Below are 15,954 nucleotides of genomic sequence, written 5' to 3' on the forward strand. Positions count from 1 at the left end.
GTCTGATTCAGAGCCTGTGCAGTTCGTGCTAATTACAACAACGACAGTTCTGAACCCTCATCACCGAACTGAGCACAAGTTCAGCTGTTCTCCAGTTTTGTTACGCATGGTTTTTCATTGCAATTGAGTTCAGAGCTGGAGCTGATCTCCAGACAGTACAGTGTTTTGGGTAAGTTGTCGACGCAGGAGGCTGCAGACAACTTACCCAAAGTGTTTTCTATAGCTTTCAGGTGCAGTTCATTTATATAAAAGAATGTAAGTGGTATAAACTCAACAAGCCAGATGGCAGTCGAACCTATAATTTTCTGACACGAGGCCTAATGCGTTATTCATTACGCCACTGACCCTGCTATTATAGTGTTAAAAAAACGCGTTTTCTACGTCTGTTTAAAAATCACTAAAAAAGACAAAGGGCTTGTGTGTTGCGCTAAAATTCCGCTTCATTTCGAATGCAAATAAAAACCGTTTTGTTCCGTGAAATCATACATTTGTCACATCCTTCATACTATACTTCTCTCTTGTATTAGTAAAGCATTTTGATTTAAACTGAACAATATATTGTAACGCAACAAGGGCTCAGGCGGGCGCCGTCGCCGCATTAGGTCGGCCCCCCACCGCCGGGGGCTCGAACCCGGGACTCCCATGTCTCTCTGCAGCGACCCAGCCCGGTGAGCTAAAGAGAGATCTCCCCACAACCCACGGGCTGTGGTCCTGCTATCACAGGGAAGGGCAGTGACGTCACCTGCTCTGGTACACCGGCTCTTACACAGTGCCTGTCGGCCGTAAGCGTTACACTATGAAAGGTTTCATCTATACACTTACACATAATAAGTATACGAATAAATACTCGGAAGAAGCCGCAGCTTAGGTATTAGAGAGATTTAAAATCGGATCGGAGGATTTAGAGTCCAGACTGCAAACCAACAGCTGACACAGGTCTTTTATAGAACCGTTTTGATTTCCTCTACTTTGTCCCCGTGACGTCATTGTCCTGCTCGCAGCCGAGCCCGACACACGTCTGGTTTCTGTCGCTGGGCGCATACCCTGCGGTCCATGCGGGTCCTGATACCCCAGTACAATGACGGGGACGCTAAACTGTAAACAGGTGCCGTCCTTTGGCTGAGACGTAAAACCAAGGTCCTGACTCTCTGTGATCATTCAAGAGAATGGTGGTGGTGGCGGGGAGACCCCATTACCTGTAAAGCGCATTGAGTGGAGTATCCAGAACAGCGCTATATAAGTGTAAGCAATAATGATTATTATTATTATGTAAAATGCAATAAAAAATAAAACAAAATATCAAACTTTGATTCAAAATAGATTAATATAAAACTGATAAAGCTAATGCTTTTTTCAGGGCTATATCTACTTTTTTTAAAAAAAAGCGAAGTCTGTCGCGACTGAAAGTTAGAGAAGGTATACCAGCGGGTGCCTTCATATCGTGAGCGTCAGTCTCGCCCGTAGCTGCGAGAAGGTTAAAAGCGCACAAGTGATTTGTCTTTCGTCAAAGTAACTGCCGGAGCAGTAAGATGCAGAGCACAATCCAGCAGCTGTAGACGATGTTCGGGGAAGAGCTAATTCTGTTTTCAGCACAGGGAGTGAGAATGAGCTCAGTCCGGCTCCCAGCAGAATCCATCCTGGTTTGGTTACAGTGAGTCTGAGGCTCTTTGGATCGTAACGTAAAAAAAACAATTGCTCACATCGTGTGACTTCCACGACAGGAAGGAAAGATATCACTTAAAAAAATCAGAACTGAAGATTTGGATCCGGGGCCTCATACTTATAAAATTATTAAAATAATAATTATTAAAATATCAGATTGTGTTTCTGCAAAATTTCGTGCACAGTACGCCATTTTTATCTAAAACAGTCACAACGAGGGCTTTACACGCAGTCTGGGGTATTTTCCCCTTTTATATTTTTGCCACTTTATATCGAACCTGTTATACTCCCAGAAGTGCACAGTAGCTTGTACTTAATAAAAATGTACAATTCACCGCTGGTATAAACAGATGTGTGCCGTGTTTGCCTTTGTAAGCATTTGTTTAAAAAATAAGTTCACAATACGATAAAAACACAGAAAGCACAAACTTTATAATACAACGATACAAAATCAATACCAAATCATTATGCCAATTAAGTAACTATCCTTTGAAAACAGAGAACACCTTTATATCTACAAAAACTTGACATTTGTATGTATTTTTGAATTACAAAGCAGACAGTGTAGTCCCTTAATTCAAAGATCAGATCTTGGCAAAAAAAAGACAATCAGACGTGGGCTGAATTCGGAACAGGAGCCTTTGCTTTGTCGATTATTGAGCTTTTGATCAATGTCTGAATAAAACAGAGTCGCTTTTTTAACTCTTTGATTAAATTACATGAAAAGCACCTTCCTTCGAGCCGGAATCAAACCAGCGACCTAAGAATTCCCTGTTGACTCCACTACAGTCCTCCGCTCTACCAACTGAGCTATCGAAGAGATCCTGTGACGTTGCTCTCTGGCACATACTGCCCAATGAAGTAAAATGTGAACTGGGTGATTTAAATCCCACTTCGACATCAAGTTTCCAACTCGTTTCCTTAGTCTCATTTACCTTGAATTTAAGCCACGAACCAGGATTCTACTGTATAAACTTCCAGGGATATTACAAAATGTTTGATGGGGCATCAATCATTCCAGGCGGAAATTGATTCCTTTTTTTTCTCGAGGGATCATATTAAACATTTCATTAGTCTCGAGAGGAGGATCACCAGTAGACACAAAACAAACAGTTTCTTTCTGTCTTTATTAGAAAGTAGCGTTTGTGCTACATTAATAATATTTTCGTGGAAATAAAGAAGTTGTAAATTTTAAAAATTTATATTTGAATCGAAATGTGGTTTTGAGTTAAATATTAGCGTGTTCATGTAATTAGTTTGTGTTTGTCATTACTATATATATTGCCATGTTACTAGAATTTGTAACTGAAGTTTACTAGTTGTGTTTTTTATGATGATTAGATATTTGAATACTATATTGTATATAATGTATAATTTGAACTACATATTGTTCAGGTGTGAATAATTGTATATTTTAAGAATACGTTTCTAAAACAAATCATTGGCTTTATTTACTAGTTTCTACACCTATAAAAATCTTTCTTTGATGTATAATAGACATCAAAGAAAGATGTCTATTATACATCAAAGATGAGCAGTGTGTGTCGTGTTCACAGCTGATAACTAGAAGATGTCTGGAAGAGGCAAAGGCGGAAAGGGACCCGGGAAAGGAGGCGCTAAGCGTCACCGTAAGGTTCTCCGTGACAACATCCAGGGAATCACCAAGCCCGCCATCCGCCGCCTGGCTCGCCGTGGGGGAGTGAAGCGGATCTCCGGGCTGATCTACGAGGAGACCCGCGGGGTGCTGAAGGTGTTCCTGGAGAACGTCATCCGCGACGCCGTCACCTACAACGAGCATGCCAAGAGGAAGACCGTCACCGCCATGGACGTGGTGTACTTGCTGAAGCGCCATGGCCGCACCCTGTACGGCTTCGGAGGCTAAACAGGAGCGGAGCTTCACTACTGGACCCCGACGTATAAACCCAAGTGACCCAGTGACATTTGTCACTGCTGAGGTTGCTTTATGGGTCTATTTTCTATACCGTGCTGATCAATTGGAAATCAAATTGCAAAAAAGACCCGTTCCCACACCTAAGGTCAAATATTAGGAATCAAAACTGCTAGAGTGTATGGAAGCACACAGCTTTATCAAGATTTCCAAGTGCAAGATCTTTTTATTCATAAAAGACCCTATTTATGTTGTATGAGAAATATTAATATTAATACAGAATCTTTTTTCACCAAATAAATGGGCTTCCTGACTTCAGAAAGCCTTCTAGACAAATACTAAAAGAGCAAAAATTCAATTTGGTAAATGAAATGAAAACACATACCCTACCAAACCTTGAGTACAGGCCATTCAGGATGATAATACAAAACCATTTATAATTCAACAAATAAAACCTGTCAACTGGTAATCACCACTTATCATAAAAAAATAAGTAGCAATACACAGTAGGGGACTCTTGGGTGCAAGTTAAATCCATGCAAGAAGGGGGTTTAGTGTTATATTTCCAAATCAGATATGCAAATGAGAGATCTGCCCCAGCCACTCCCAAAGCTCCCTTGGTCTGGAATGGAGCTGCTCCCCTCTTCTAGTTATTCACACTGGAGTTAGGTTACATATTAGCACATTTCATCTAACAGTTGCTGCAGAAACAAAAACGTAAACAAATGACCTGGAATGTGACCACACCTATTAGAATGTAGTTCAACAGATAACTTGTAAACCTTGTCATAAGATTTTTTTTGTTCTACAAAATATACTTTATTCCGCAAAAAAAAAACATCTCAAAAGGAACATCTCACACATATTAGCACTCCATGTAATAAAAAACAACGGCGGAACGGAGATTGATTGTTCATTATCAATCTTTGCAAGTGGGGGCGGATTTGCGCAATTAAGAGAGTCCCTCCAAACCTACCACTTGCTATTGTCCTTTAATCCCTGTATAGGGCCCAAAGTCCTTTCCAGCGCTCCCTCGCCGTGGGGTAACCCCATTTGGTGACGTGGTGCTTCGTCTTCCTCCTGAGGTCCGCCAGGATCCTCTCCTCCAGCTCCCTCGCCCCCCACTTTATGTTGTGCCGGATGAGAGTGTTCCTCGCCTTCCACAGTCCTTGTTTTGTGAGGGACAGCAGCAGCCCCCGCAGGTCCTGTGTCCCCTTGTCCAGTCCGGTGGGTGCCAGCCCCCAGCAGAATGTACTGGTAACTGAGCACTGCATCCGTTCCCAGGAGTTGCATAATGTTGTCCATTCTGCCCCACACCGCCTTGGCGAAGAGGCAGCTCCAGAACACGTGCTCCTGAGTCTCCTCGACAAAACACGCGTACCGGGGGCAATGCGGATTCCTGGAGATCGAGTGTCTGTAGAGGACCTTTCTGGTAGCCAGTCTCTTGTGTACAGCCATCCAGTTGAGGTCCTTCAGTTGGTTTCCAAGTTCTTTGGGCTGCGTCCTTTCCCAGACTTGTCTTTGTACAAGTCTCTGTGGTTGGTGCAGAGCTCTGGCTGTCTCGTGGCCTCGTACCTCCTGCTCCACTTGACAGCGCGGATGTAGAACTTCGGTCGCCTTCTGCCTTGGGCCCAGTGTTTGACCACTGGACCAAGTGCCTCATTGGGACGGAGAGCCACAGCCTGACAAAGTACTCGTACTTGTGGCCGATGGGCTCCCGCTGCGCCCGACAGAAGTTGCAGAAAAAGATGCAGTCGAGTTTCAGGGGGAAATGTGGGACATCTCGACCCCCTTTCTCGATCGGCTGACACATCCGGTTTCTCGTGATGTACTCGTACTTGCCGCCCCAGACGAAGCCAAAGATCATCCCTTGCAGCTCTCGTCTGAGTCTGGCCAGCAGCGGGTACACCGCAGACCCAGCATCGCATTCACCTTGGCGATCCTCTCGGTCCGGTTGATGGTCTCGTTGTCCTAGCTCTTGAAGGAAACCCCCAGTATTTTGAGAGGCTCCGTGCAGAGCTCGAGACCCTCCGGCTCCGTCGTCCTGTGCTTTCAGGGCCCGGAGAACTTCAGTTTGCTCTTTCGGCGGTTGAGCTTCGACCCCAAGGCTCTGGAGTATTGCTCCATGACCTGCAGGGCTCTTCTTAGCCCCCTGTCCGACCTCAGGAACAGCATCGTGTCGTCAGCGTGCTGGGAGATCTTCAGGGCTTCCCCCGCACCTCCCGGTATCTCCAGGCGGTTGATGACAGGGTCCCGTCTCACCGCCTCTGCTAGGGGCTCTGTGAAAAGAACATAGAGAAGGGGTGAAAGGGAGCAGCCTTGTCATACTCCGGATTCCTGGGGAATGAAATCCCCCAGGTTTCCTTTCACGTTGACTCTGCTGCCTATGTCAGAGTACAGTATATTAATCCAGTGGCTGAAACTCTCTCCGAAACCGAAGCGTTCCAGCACCCTAAACAGATAGCTATGGTTCACTCTGTCGAAGGCTTTCTCCTGGTCCAGTCATGGGCATATTCCGGTCCTCGCCCCAGGCGCTGGTGTCTCTGGTCAGCTGGAGGTTCCAGCTGACGGATCGCCCTTCCACCCACACGTCTGGTTGCTGTGGATGATGTGGGGAAGGGCGGTTCTCAGTCTGGCGGTCAGAAGCTTGGACGGGATCTTTACGTCCATGCAGAGCATCGTGATCGGCCTCCAGTTTTTGAGGTCGTCGGCATCTCCTCCCTTAAAGAGCTGGGAGGTGATGCCCTTCCTCATGGTGTTTCCGAGTTTCCCCCGCGGAAGATCTCCTGCACCACTTCCACCAGATCTGCCGCCAGGGTGTCCCAGAAGCATGTGTAGAATTCCTTGGGGAGTCCATCCGGTCCCGGCACCTTGCCATTCTCCATGGACAAGAGCGCAGCCTTCAGCTCCTCGGCCGTGATTGGACCCTCCAAGTCCTCCCTCACCTCCTCTGGTACTCGTGCCTTCAGCCCCTCCAGAAAAGCATCACCTGCCTTCACCTCTGTCTGCTTTTCTGAAAAGAGCTCCTTGTAGAAAGTGGTGGTCGCTTCTACCTTGTCACTCTCGTCCAGCACTTCCTCTCCATCTCCCCGTCTCAGGCTGTAGATCACCCTCTTTTTCTGGGCTTCTCGGACCTGATTGAAGAAATAAGAGGAATAGGTTTTATTATTTTCATAATGCTCCCTTTGTGCCTTGACCAGGAAAGCCTTGGCTTTCTTGGTGTGCAGCTTGCGGATCCTTTCCTTCAGGTCCCATGCCCACGCTGAATTGAAGGCTCCTCCCCTGTTAGCCAAGCTGTACTCCTCCTCTAGTTGTTTCGGGAGTTGCGCAGCTTCCTTCCTCTCCCTGGCCACCTTCCGTCTGCAGTACGTCTGTGCCAGCGTTCGGGTCCTGTCCTTCATGAACTCCCACCATTCCACCACGGAGCTGTAGCCATCCTTCATGTCGACCCAGCTTGCGTAGTCTTTACTGAACAGTGCCCTGAAGTCGTCTTCCTCCAATATCTCCCGGTTCAGCTTCCAATACCGACGACCGAATGCCGGCAGGTTGGTGTTAGCCACCACTGTCACGCACTCATGGTCGGAATACCACTCCGGGGACACCGTCGCCGACTCCAGGGAGCAGGTCGTGTGCAGAAAGATGTAGTCCAAGGCGGCTGCACACTCCCCGGGAGTTTTTCCCGTCGTTAGGGCGGCACCGTCTGAAACCGTCTACCAGGGAGAACTGCTTGAGTAGCGACTCCAGCTCTGCTGAGCTAGCGTCGCTCCCCTTCTCCCGGTCGACGTTGAAGTCCCCGCCAAGCACCACCTGTCTGTTGGTGGTGCAGCAGCTGGCCAGGTCAGCAAACACTTCCTTCCGGAGAGAGGGTTCCATCGGAGCATAGACGTTAATTGCTCTCAATTTCTGCCCCCTCCAGTCGATGTCTACGACCAGGATCCGGCCCTGCACCACCGAGAAGGAGGAAACCAGCGTCATCTCTGGGTTTCCGAGGAGGATTCCCACTCCGGAAGAATGGACCCCTCCTACGCTCCAGCATGATTCTCCCTTCGTCCATTCCCTGCTGAATGTCAGCTTGTCGCTTTCATCCTTCAGGTGGACCTCCTGTAAGAAACAAACTGAGAAAGACTTTGAGGCCAGATCATGAAAGACTCCCCGTCTTTTCACCGGGTCTCTTAGCCCTCTCACGTTAGTTGTTAGAAAGATAAGTTTCACAGTCATGATTAAACAAGTGAAAGTTGAACCTCCTCTCTTTGTGCTTACAGTGGGGAAAACTTGGGATTCTACATCTGGGCACTGTTTAGCCTAGATGTAACTCCTCTTGTTTGGGTCCTGGGGGGAATATGCTGGGCTCCCTCCAGGTCTCGCTGGGGACTGAAAGGTAAACATGCTGGACAGGTCCAGCCCTACCATCAGTCCCGGCTCCAGGGCGGCTTCAAAGTAATCCTCGTCTTCCTTGAGGATACTCTCCACCACCATTTCGGGAAGGCTTTTTTCTTCCCTTTCTCCAGGAGTTTCGGGGACCTCCAGTTGCTCCTGGGCCTTGGGGGAGGGGGTTCCGACTTCCTGGGCTGCCTCTTCCTGTTGTTCCTGGGCCTCAGGGGAGGGGGTTCCGACTTCCTGGGCTGCCTCTTCCTGTTGTCCCTGGGCCTCGGGGGAGGGGGTAACCTCTTCCTGGGCTGCTTCTTCCTGTTGTCCCTGGGCCTCGGGGGAGGGGGTAACCTCTTCCTGGGCTGCCTCCTCCTGTTGTCCGTGGGCCCTGGGGGGGGAGGGTTTCCATTTCCTGGGCTGCCTCCTCCGGTTGTTCCTGGGCCTCGGGGGAAGAAAGTTCCGTTTCCTCTAGGAGGAGGAAACAGTTCTCCCTTACCACTCTTTTCTTTTGTCCTTCCGAAGGTGGATCCTCTTTCCCTTCTTGCTGGGAGTTATCCAGGGCCCTTCCTCCGGTCAGCCATTTTGTCCGTTGTCCTGGCGGCCATCTTGAGGCACTGGTGCGGCTGGGGGTGTGGCCTCGGCAGTTTCGGTTCTCTGCGGGGGAGGTGCGGGTTCTTTGTTCTCACCTCTCTCCCTTTGTCTTGAGACCGGTTTCTGCCGGTCGGCTTCCACCACCTGCGCAAAGGAAGGTTTGCTTACCTTGCATTAGTGAAGGAGGTGTCCCTCGGCGCCGCATCCATCGCACTTTTTGGCTGCCCGGCAGGTTTTTGCCAGGTGCCCCTCTTTGTTACAGTTGTGACATCTGACGATGTCACACGTGTTCTCTTTGTGGCTGGACTGTCTGCACTTCTTGCAGAAATCCGGCATCCTGGGGTAGTAAAGCTACCCCCTGTCGGCTCCGATGTTGAAGTGGGCCGGGGGGTGCTGGAAACCGTCTACGCCCTCTAGGTCCTCTTTCAGGAGGACTCGGTACAGGTGTTTGCTGTACCAGACGCCACAACTGTCCCTGATCTCCGTCGGTTTGTCCACCACAGTTACATACCTCCCTAGGTACGCTGTTACCAGTTCCATTGGTACGTAGGGGTTGTATGTGAGGACTTTTAATGGTCCTCTGGTTTGTCTTCCTCATAGGCTCCGGCCTGAAATCAGAGAAACCGGGGTGCTTACCTTTTTCATTTGATCATTTTCGTTGCCTTTTCATATGAGGCGTCCGTGGCCATGTAGGCCTCCATGTATCTCTCTGCCTTGTTGTCTTGCAGGCAGTAGAGATCTCCGGCCACCAACTGCAGGATCCCTCTTAGGAAGGTAATGAAAATGGATTTCGCAGTTAGCATCGTCTCTGTTTTCTTGGTCCAGTGGAACCGGATCAGTGTCTTCTTGTCTGCCATCTGGAAAGGAGAAAAAAGAAAAAAGGAGAGAAAGAGAGAGAGCAAGGTCCTGTGGAGAGGAGGGTTTAGCTGCTAAAGGAGCAGTGAGGGAGCCCTGGCCTTTGTCCTTGTGGGCAAAGCCCAGCTAGGTGCAGGCGCAGGAGGAGAGAGAGAGAGGGAGAACATTGCTGCCGGATCCCTCCCAGCTCAGCTGCTGCTTGGCCTTAACCCCCTGGGCTCAACCTAGGGTGATACCAGCTCAAGCGCTCTTCAGGATCTTCGATCGCCTTCTAGAACTTTGGAAAGACAAGAACTGCGGGCATGCCACTTGAACTTGATCTTAGCCAAAAGGCCAATAAAATTGGATTCCAGCTCACTGGCCCTGCAAAACTTAGTTCAAGACTTTAAACTCTCAGACACATATAGATGTATATATCCCACAACAGCAGGATATACATGGTCAGGGAGGAATAGCAGCTCCAGAATTGACTATTGCTTTGTCTCAGAGAGAGAGTGAAAGTTGTTGGGGTCACTCTTCAGCCTGTCTTCTTCTCAGATCATCAGGCTTTAGGTACGCTGGGCAAACGTTCCGAGGTCAAATTCTTCCAGCACGGGGTACCTTTAAAGCGGAGACGACGGCACCGAAATTTTTTGGCGCGCCTTCTCTTTAAAGCCCTGGCCAAATATGAAGACAGTACGTACAGTTATAATTCAAACGGAATTAAAAACTACACATCCCAGTAACCATGGTGGTGCTTGTGATCATTGCGTTTAACCAACGAAACAGGGCGAAAAATCAGTCACATGACTTTGGGGCAGAGTTTCGAAAGCTTAACCTATCAGCAACAAAGCGAAATTTACACGATAGGCTACCTCAAACTGTCAGTTACACGACTGCGTATGTCGCTTAAGCCACTCCTATTTGGCATTTTAGTTATGGAGGCGAGAAGACGCCCCCCCCCCCCTCTTTGGGTGCCTGATTTGCCGCCATCTTTAACCGCTTCGTGTCCAAATCGCAGTAGCTACGCATACGAAATAACGTTCATCCCAGCTACAAAACATATATATTTTTGTGGTAAGAGGGAGCAAAACATCAGTATTTACTGCTTTTAATTAGTGTACGATTTATAGTTGAAATCTGAGCCTAAATATAAAGTTAAAATCTCGACAAAGCAATGTAGGAAATACAGAGAAAATAAATCCTTTCTGACATCTAAAATCAGTTTCGATCAAGGTCTCTAAAACGAACAAGAAAAAGAGGATTTTCGGAGGGCAATTACGCTGTATTTATAGAGAATAAGTGATTTATGATCAATCTAATTTCTTGTTCGTTTAAAACAGTGAAATGTCAGCTGCAAAAGATCGCACCAGAAACAGCACTCTCTCTGCCTGTCATAGACGTTCAGGAAAGGCTGAATGAAGTCATGGTGATCAATAATAACAGTTGTAGGACAAGAAACAAAAGATAGTGAAAACTTAAGATTTTTAAGGCTAAAACTCAAATTCATTCTACAAATTAAGGCAAATGAAAATTCAGGACGTGAAAGTGCTAGAGGTGTAAAAAAATACAAAAATGCACATGAGCAAAACGTTTTAGAAATGGAGCAAACAGAATAAAAGCCATGCCTATAGTACAGAAGAGGGATGCAGGAACACTTGCTTAGATATACAGAAAAATCACAAAAAGGTGTATGTTACAAAAGAACATGTAAACATGTACATCAATTTCCCTTCGCGATCAATAGTCTTATCTATAAACATGAAACAGAGTGAGGAATCAGAAATTAGCATGCATAAAAAACAGCAATTCTGTCAGTGAGCCCTAAATAAATTAATAGCAACTATGGTTTCATGGAGGGCTTCTCAGATAGTTGGGCATTTAGGTAAACTGCCAGGTGAAAGGACTTGTAAACATATTTTGTTAAAGCAAGTCAGTTTTTTCCGCAACACATAAAAGACATTTTTCCAAGAAAGTTTAGCCTTTGTCACTAATGAAACCACTAAATAAAGACATAAATATAGAAATCTTAAGATTCGTTTTATTTAATGTTGGTAGCAGGATGAACTGTCAGGTTGAGCTAAGTGTATATTTTGTCGCAGAGTTGCTATAAGATGTTAACAGTGAAAAGGGTATTTAGAATTGAGTTATTTCAAGATGAAAATTTTCAGAATAATTGCAAATCTAGCAGGATAGAGAAAGCACAGAAAACTGGCAGTTAGATTGATCAGATTAGTATGAAAAGTCATTTAGCAAAGGGAATGAGAAGAGTGACAAACTAGTATACTTTAGATCTTTTTTTCTGAACCAGGGAAAATCTGATCATGTTTCCCTATAACAATAATAAAAAAACTTTATTTTATATATTACCATTAAAGGTGGCATCTCAAAGCAATACAGTAGATGTAAAAACAGATAAAAGGACCTCAGATTACAAAGTAAATACATATAAGAAAGACAAGCAGTTAGAGGTGCTACCAAAATTAGAAAATGAAGCAGATACAGACACTAAGTCTTCTGAAAAGAAAGGTTCTGAGGTTAGATTTAAATGCACTCAGGGTACGTGACTGATATCACTGGGAATACAAATTGAGAGCTCTGGGGTGCAGCTAGAGAAGACCCTGTCACCCACAGAATGTAGATGTTCTTGAGGACAGCTAGAAGACCAGAGTCAAAAGGACAAAGGTGGGGGAGTAGACAGATAATAAGCCATATACTGTAGGTACAGAATGAGGATGAGGAATTTGAAGTTGACTCGAAACCTGATAGGTAACCAGTGCAAGGACTTGAAAACAGGTGTAATGCATCCCTGATAGGATTCTTGCTGTCATATTCTGAACATATTGAAGATTGCTCAGTGTGGATTTAATTTCCCCAGTGAACAGGATGTGCATTTATTAATTCTAGGAAAAAAAGCCTTTCTTAATTTCTCTAGTTCCCTTTAAAATAAACTATTATCCCACAATGCAGAGTATTAAATGGCCAGTATTTACACATGATATTTGTGATTTAAAGAAATTAACACAAGCAGCTTTTGGGGATTTAAGTGTTGGCTGAGTTATTGCAGGATAAAAGACTAGAGATGTTGGTAAGAAGAAGATAATTTTGGGAAAGCTAAGGAATACACTGATAACAGGAACACTTCCTAATGGGGTTAGGCATACTTTTGATGAAGAGGATGAAGTTAACAGACTGTATGTTTACATAGATACTGAAATGAGGATTGTATTTTAGATTTTGTGCAGTTACTAGTATTGAACTGTGTGTTGGATGCACATGAATTGAAGGAATTGGCAAACATAGCTGATGCGGATCCACAGAGCCAGCATATTAAGATGTTTTTAATTAGAGGTAATTTGTTTAAATAACTAGGTATGGATACTGATGTGCATGAGAGGTGAAAGGCCAGCACTATAAAATATTTTATTCTCAGTGAGATGCTGCCATTTCATAGTGGGTTTCTAACACTGTGTATAGTTCCATCTATTTCTAATCTCTTTATCCAGTACAGAGGATTTGGAGCCTATCCCATTAAGCAAAGGACACAAGGCAGAATACACCCTGGACATAGCGCCAGTCCATCACAGGACAGACAGACACAAACACACACACACCAGGGCCAGTTTTCCCATAAACCAATTAACTTACCAGTATGTTTTGGAGTGCGAGAGGGAGTCATATCACACATATGGAGAAAAACCATGTAACCCAGAGAGAACATGCAAACCCCACACACACAGGATGGGAGGAATTGAATCTAGGACCCCAGTGCTCCAAGATAGCAATGCTAACCACTTTGCCACCATTATAAATGGATGGATATCTTAGTTATCTTTCTAGTTCACAGGTTTGCATGCATAATTTAATTTTGAAAGGCGCTGAGACATCAAGTACTACTGTTGTATTTATGAAAAAGAAACAAAACAAAAAGCATACTAACAACTGTGCCATCCTACTCTTTAGTTAATACAATTTATAATTTATAAACAGTTAACATTGTTAGCAAAATATTTTGAATTATATTTAACCCTATTTCTTCTTCAGTTTTGTATTTAACTTATTATATGATATATGACTTATTAGTCAGATTTAATGTATATTTGAACAATGAAAATATATTTTTACAAGATGCGGGGGAAAGTGCAACAACTTATTACAGTGCTAAATTTAATATTGATTGTAATTAAAACAGTGAACTAAGTGTAACATACCATTCAGAAATACAATCGAGAATAGTTTTGTGGTGTTTGTATGGATGAAACGTTTCTAAAATGTATAACATAACAAAAATAAAGACGAATGTAATCTGTAATCTTTCCAATTGTAATGTCATTAGACAGAACAAGAAGTTTCTGCTTTGTCTAAGGATGGTATCAAAAAGTAGTCTAGGTGGTGAGAAAGCTGTGCTTGATAATTAAGTTACTTAAAAGTAAAAAGAGATGCTTCATATTGCTTGATTAATTTTAAAAACTAAGTTATAAATGCAGACGCGATCGCTGCCATAAGCGCTCCAGGCAGTAGAACGTTCATTCTGTGCTGCTGAGCTCCGCGCCTCCTCCCTCTCTCTGTGCCGCGCCCCTCTCTGACGGAGCGCAGTGGGCGGTACGCTATTTTCAGAGCCTCTGATTGGGAAAAAAAGACCTGCTGATGAGTTTCACACAACAGGAAGAGAAAAGAATGGGATTTTTTCTCTTCGAAACGTGTGTTGTCTTTATGAAATTCGTGAATTTTAAACGTTTAATTAAGAAGTAAAAACCTTACAGCGTACACAGAGATTCTGAGCTGATCACGAGGAAGAAAAATCACCCATTTTTCGCGCATAAAAAGTGGTTTTTAACTCTCGAAACCCATTTTTATAGGTTTTAAAGTCGTGCAATGTCTAAGTTGAGCAGGAACACATCATTATATCTCGTTTTTTATTTCTTTTTTAAAAATTTTAAAAATCGTTTGCCCAGCCTACTTTAGGGTGTAGAGTGGAACTCAAGGGCGGGACTGTCTTTGGCCCAGGCCTCTGGAAACTCAACACAAAGCTGCTAGAGAACGAGGGGGTAGTATCCCGCTACAAGGAGAAACTATCACAGTGGCTGTCCTTGCAGTGTCTGTATGGGTCAGTAGGAGAGTGGTGGGAGGAGGTGAAGGTGAGGACAAAGGCCTTTTTCATGGCTGAGGGAAGGAAGGCTGCTGCCAGACGGAGAGGAGTGCTAGCCAGGAAACAGAGGCAGCTGCAGCGTCTCTACACGATGCTGCACAGTGGCTTCGATGTGCTCGAGGATATCACCCTCTTAAAAAAGGACATCCGGAGCATAGCGAAAGAAAGTAGTCGAGGAGTGCTGTTAAGAAGCAGAGTGCAGTTCTTGGAAGAAAATGAGAAGTGTACTCGCTTCTTTTTCAGGAAAGTGGTAGGCTCCAAGTCTGTCATGGAAAGTGTAGTTGATGAGGAGGGACGAGAGAGAACAGAGCCGAGTGCTATCCTCTCCTGCACCGAGGCCTTCTACTCAAGACTGTACAGCTCTACAGAGGTAAAGGATGAAGAAATTCATTTTTTTAAATCAAAGTTAGAAAACGTTTTGAGTGAAGAAGATAAGGAAGTACTTGAGAGGAATTTGACAGTAGAAATGCTGAGACAGGCTATGGAGAGCTTACAAAAGGGGAAAACTCCGGGTGCTGACGGGCTCCCTAAAGACTTTTACTGCACCTTTTGGGATCTGCTTCAGGATCCGCTACTGCTCCTATTCGAGGAAAGCTATAAGACAGAATTGCTGCCTGACTCCTTAAGAGAAGGCACTATCTCTCTCTTGTTTAAGAAAGGAGCAAAGAATGACATAAAGAACTGGAGACCCTTCAACCTGTTAGGCATGGACACTAAGATCCTGTCCAAAGCCCTTTTCCTGCTCCTACAAAATGTAGTGGCCTCACTGGTAGGGAAAGAACAGACTTGTGGGATAGCAGGATGCCTGATGAGCGACAACCTGGCCTTGTTGAGGGATGTCTGTCTGTACTCAGAGGATCGCTCCCTCCCTCTGTGCATTTTAGGTGTAGACCTAGAAAAGGCCTTTGACCGCCTAAACCGGCAGTACTTAACATCGGTACTTGAGCACATGAAGTTTGGCCCCATCATGAGAAAGTGGATTAACCTGCTGTACACAGGTAGCAACAGCAGAGTAATGGTTTATGGCAATAGATCAGGCCCCTTTGAAGTCTGTTCAGGGGTGAGGCAGGGCTCCCCATTACCCCCCTTGTTATTCGTTTTGGCTATGGAGCCCTTAGCCTGTGCCTTGCGCCAGGATCAGGCCATTAATGGTATACCAGTGCCTGGAAGTGGGGCAGGAGAGGTAAAGACATCTCTATACATGGATGATGTCACCCTGCTCCTCTCTGGCAATGCCTCAATTAGCAGAGCTCTGCAGTGCTGTGATCGTTTCTCTTTGGCTTCCTCTGCAAAAATTAACAAATCTAAGAGTGAGATTTTTTATCAGAACTGGAGGGAGCCAAAAGAAGGACATGATCTCAGGCTGCAAGAGAAGAGAATTAAGGTCCTGGGGGTGTATTTTGGAGAAGAGATGGGAACAGTAAATTGGCAGAACAAATTGCCAATCTTAAACAAAAAACTG

The 15,954-nt window shown here is 45.2% G+C and overlaps 1 protein-coding gene and 2 non-coding genes across 3 annotated transcripts; 1 reads left to right on the forward strand and 2 right to left on the reverse strand.

Moving 5' to 3' along the window:
* Window positions 1-2,393: 2,393 nt before the first annotated feature.
* Window positions 2,394-2,482, reverse strand: trnay-gua (transfer RNA tyrosine (anticodon GUA)). The gene is given in 2 exon segments: window positions 2,394-2,430; window positions 2,446-2,482. It is a non-coding gene; the product is annotated as a tRNA-Tyr (tRNA).
* A 750-nt stretch (window positions 2,483-3,232) lies between these two features.
* LOC148664438 (histone H4-like) lies at window positions 3,233-3,544 on the forward strand. Its single transcript, XM_088631500.1, has one exon. It carries the CDS (start codon window positions 3,233-3,235, stop codon window positions 3,542-3,544), a length of 312 nt encoding a protein of 103 aa, XP_088487626.1.
* Window positions 3,545-3,850: 306 nt separating this feature from the next.
* LOC148664439 (U7 small nuclear RNA) lies at window positions 3,851-3,906 on the reverse strand. Its single transcript, XR_015938945.1, has one exon. It is a non-coding gene; the product is annotated as a U7 small nuclear RNA (small nuclear RNA).
* Window positions 3,907-15,954: the final 12,048 nt, after the last annotated feature.

Source organism: Lepisosteus platostomus, chromosome 5, assembly GCF_059453375.1.
Source record: "Lepisosteus platostomus isolate fLepPlt1 chromosome 5, fLepPlt1.hap1, whole genome shotgun sequence".
In the NCBI taxonomy this organism is placed as follows: domain Eukaryota; kingdom Metazoa; phylum Chordata; class Actinopteri; order Semionotiformes; family Lepisosteidae; genus Lepisosteus; species Lepisosteus platostomus.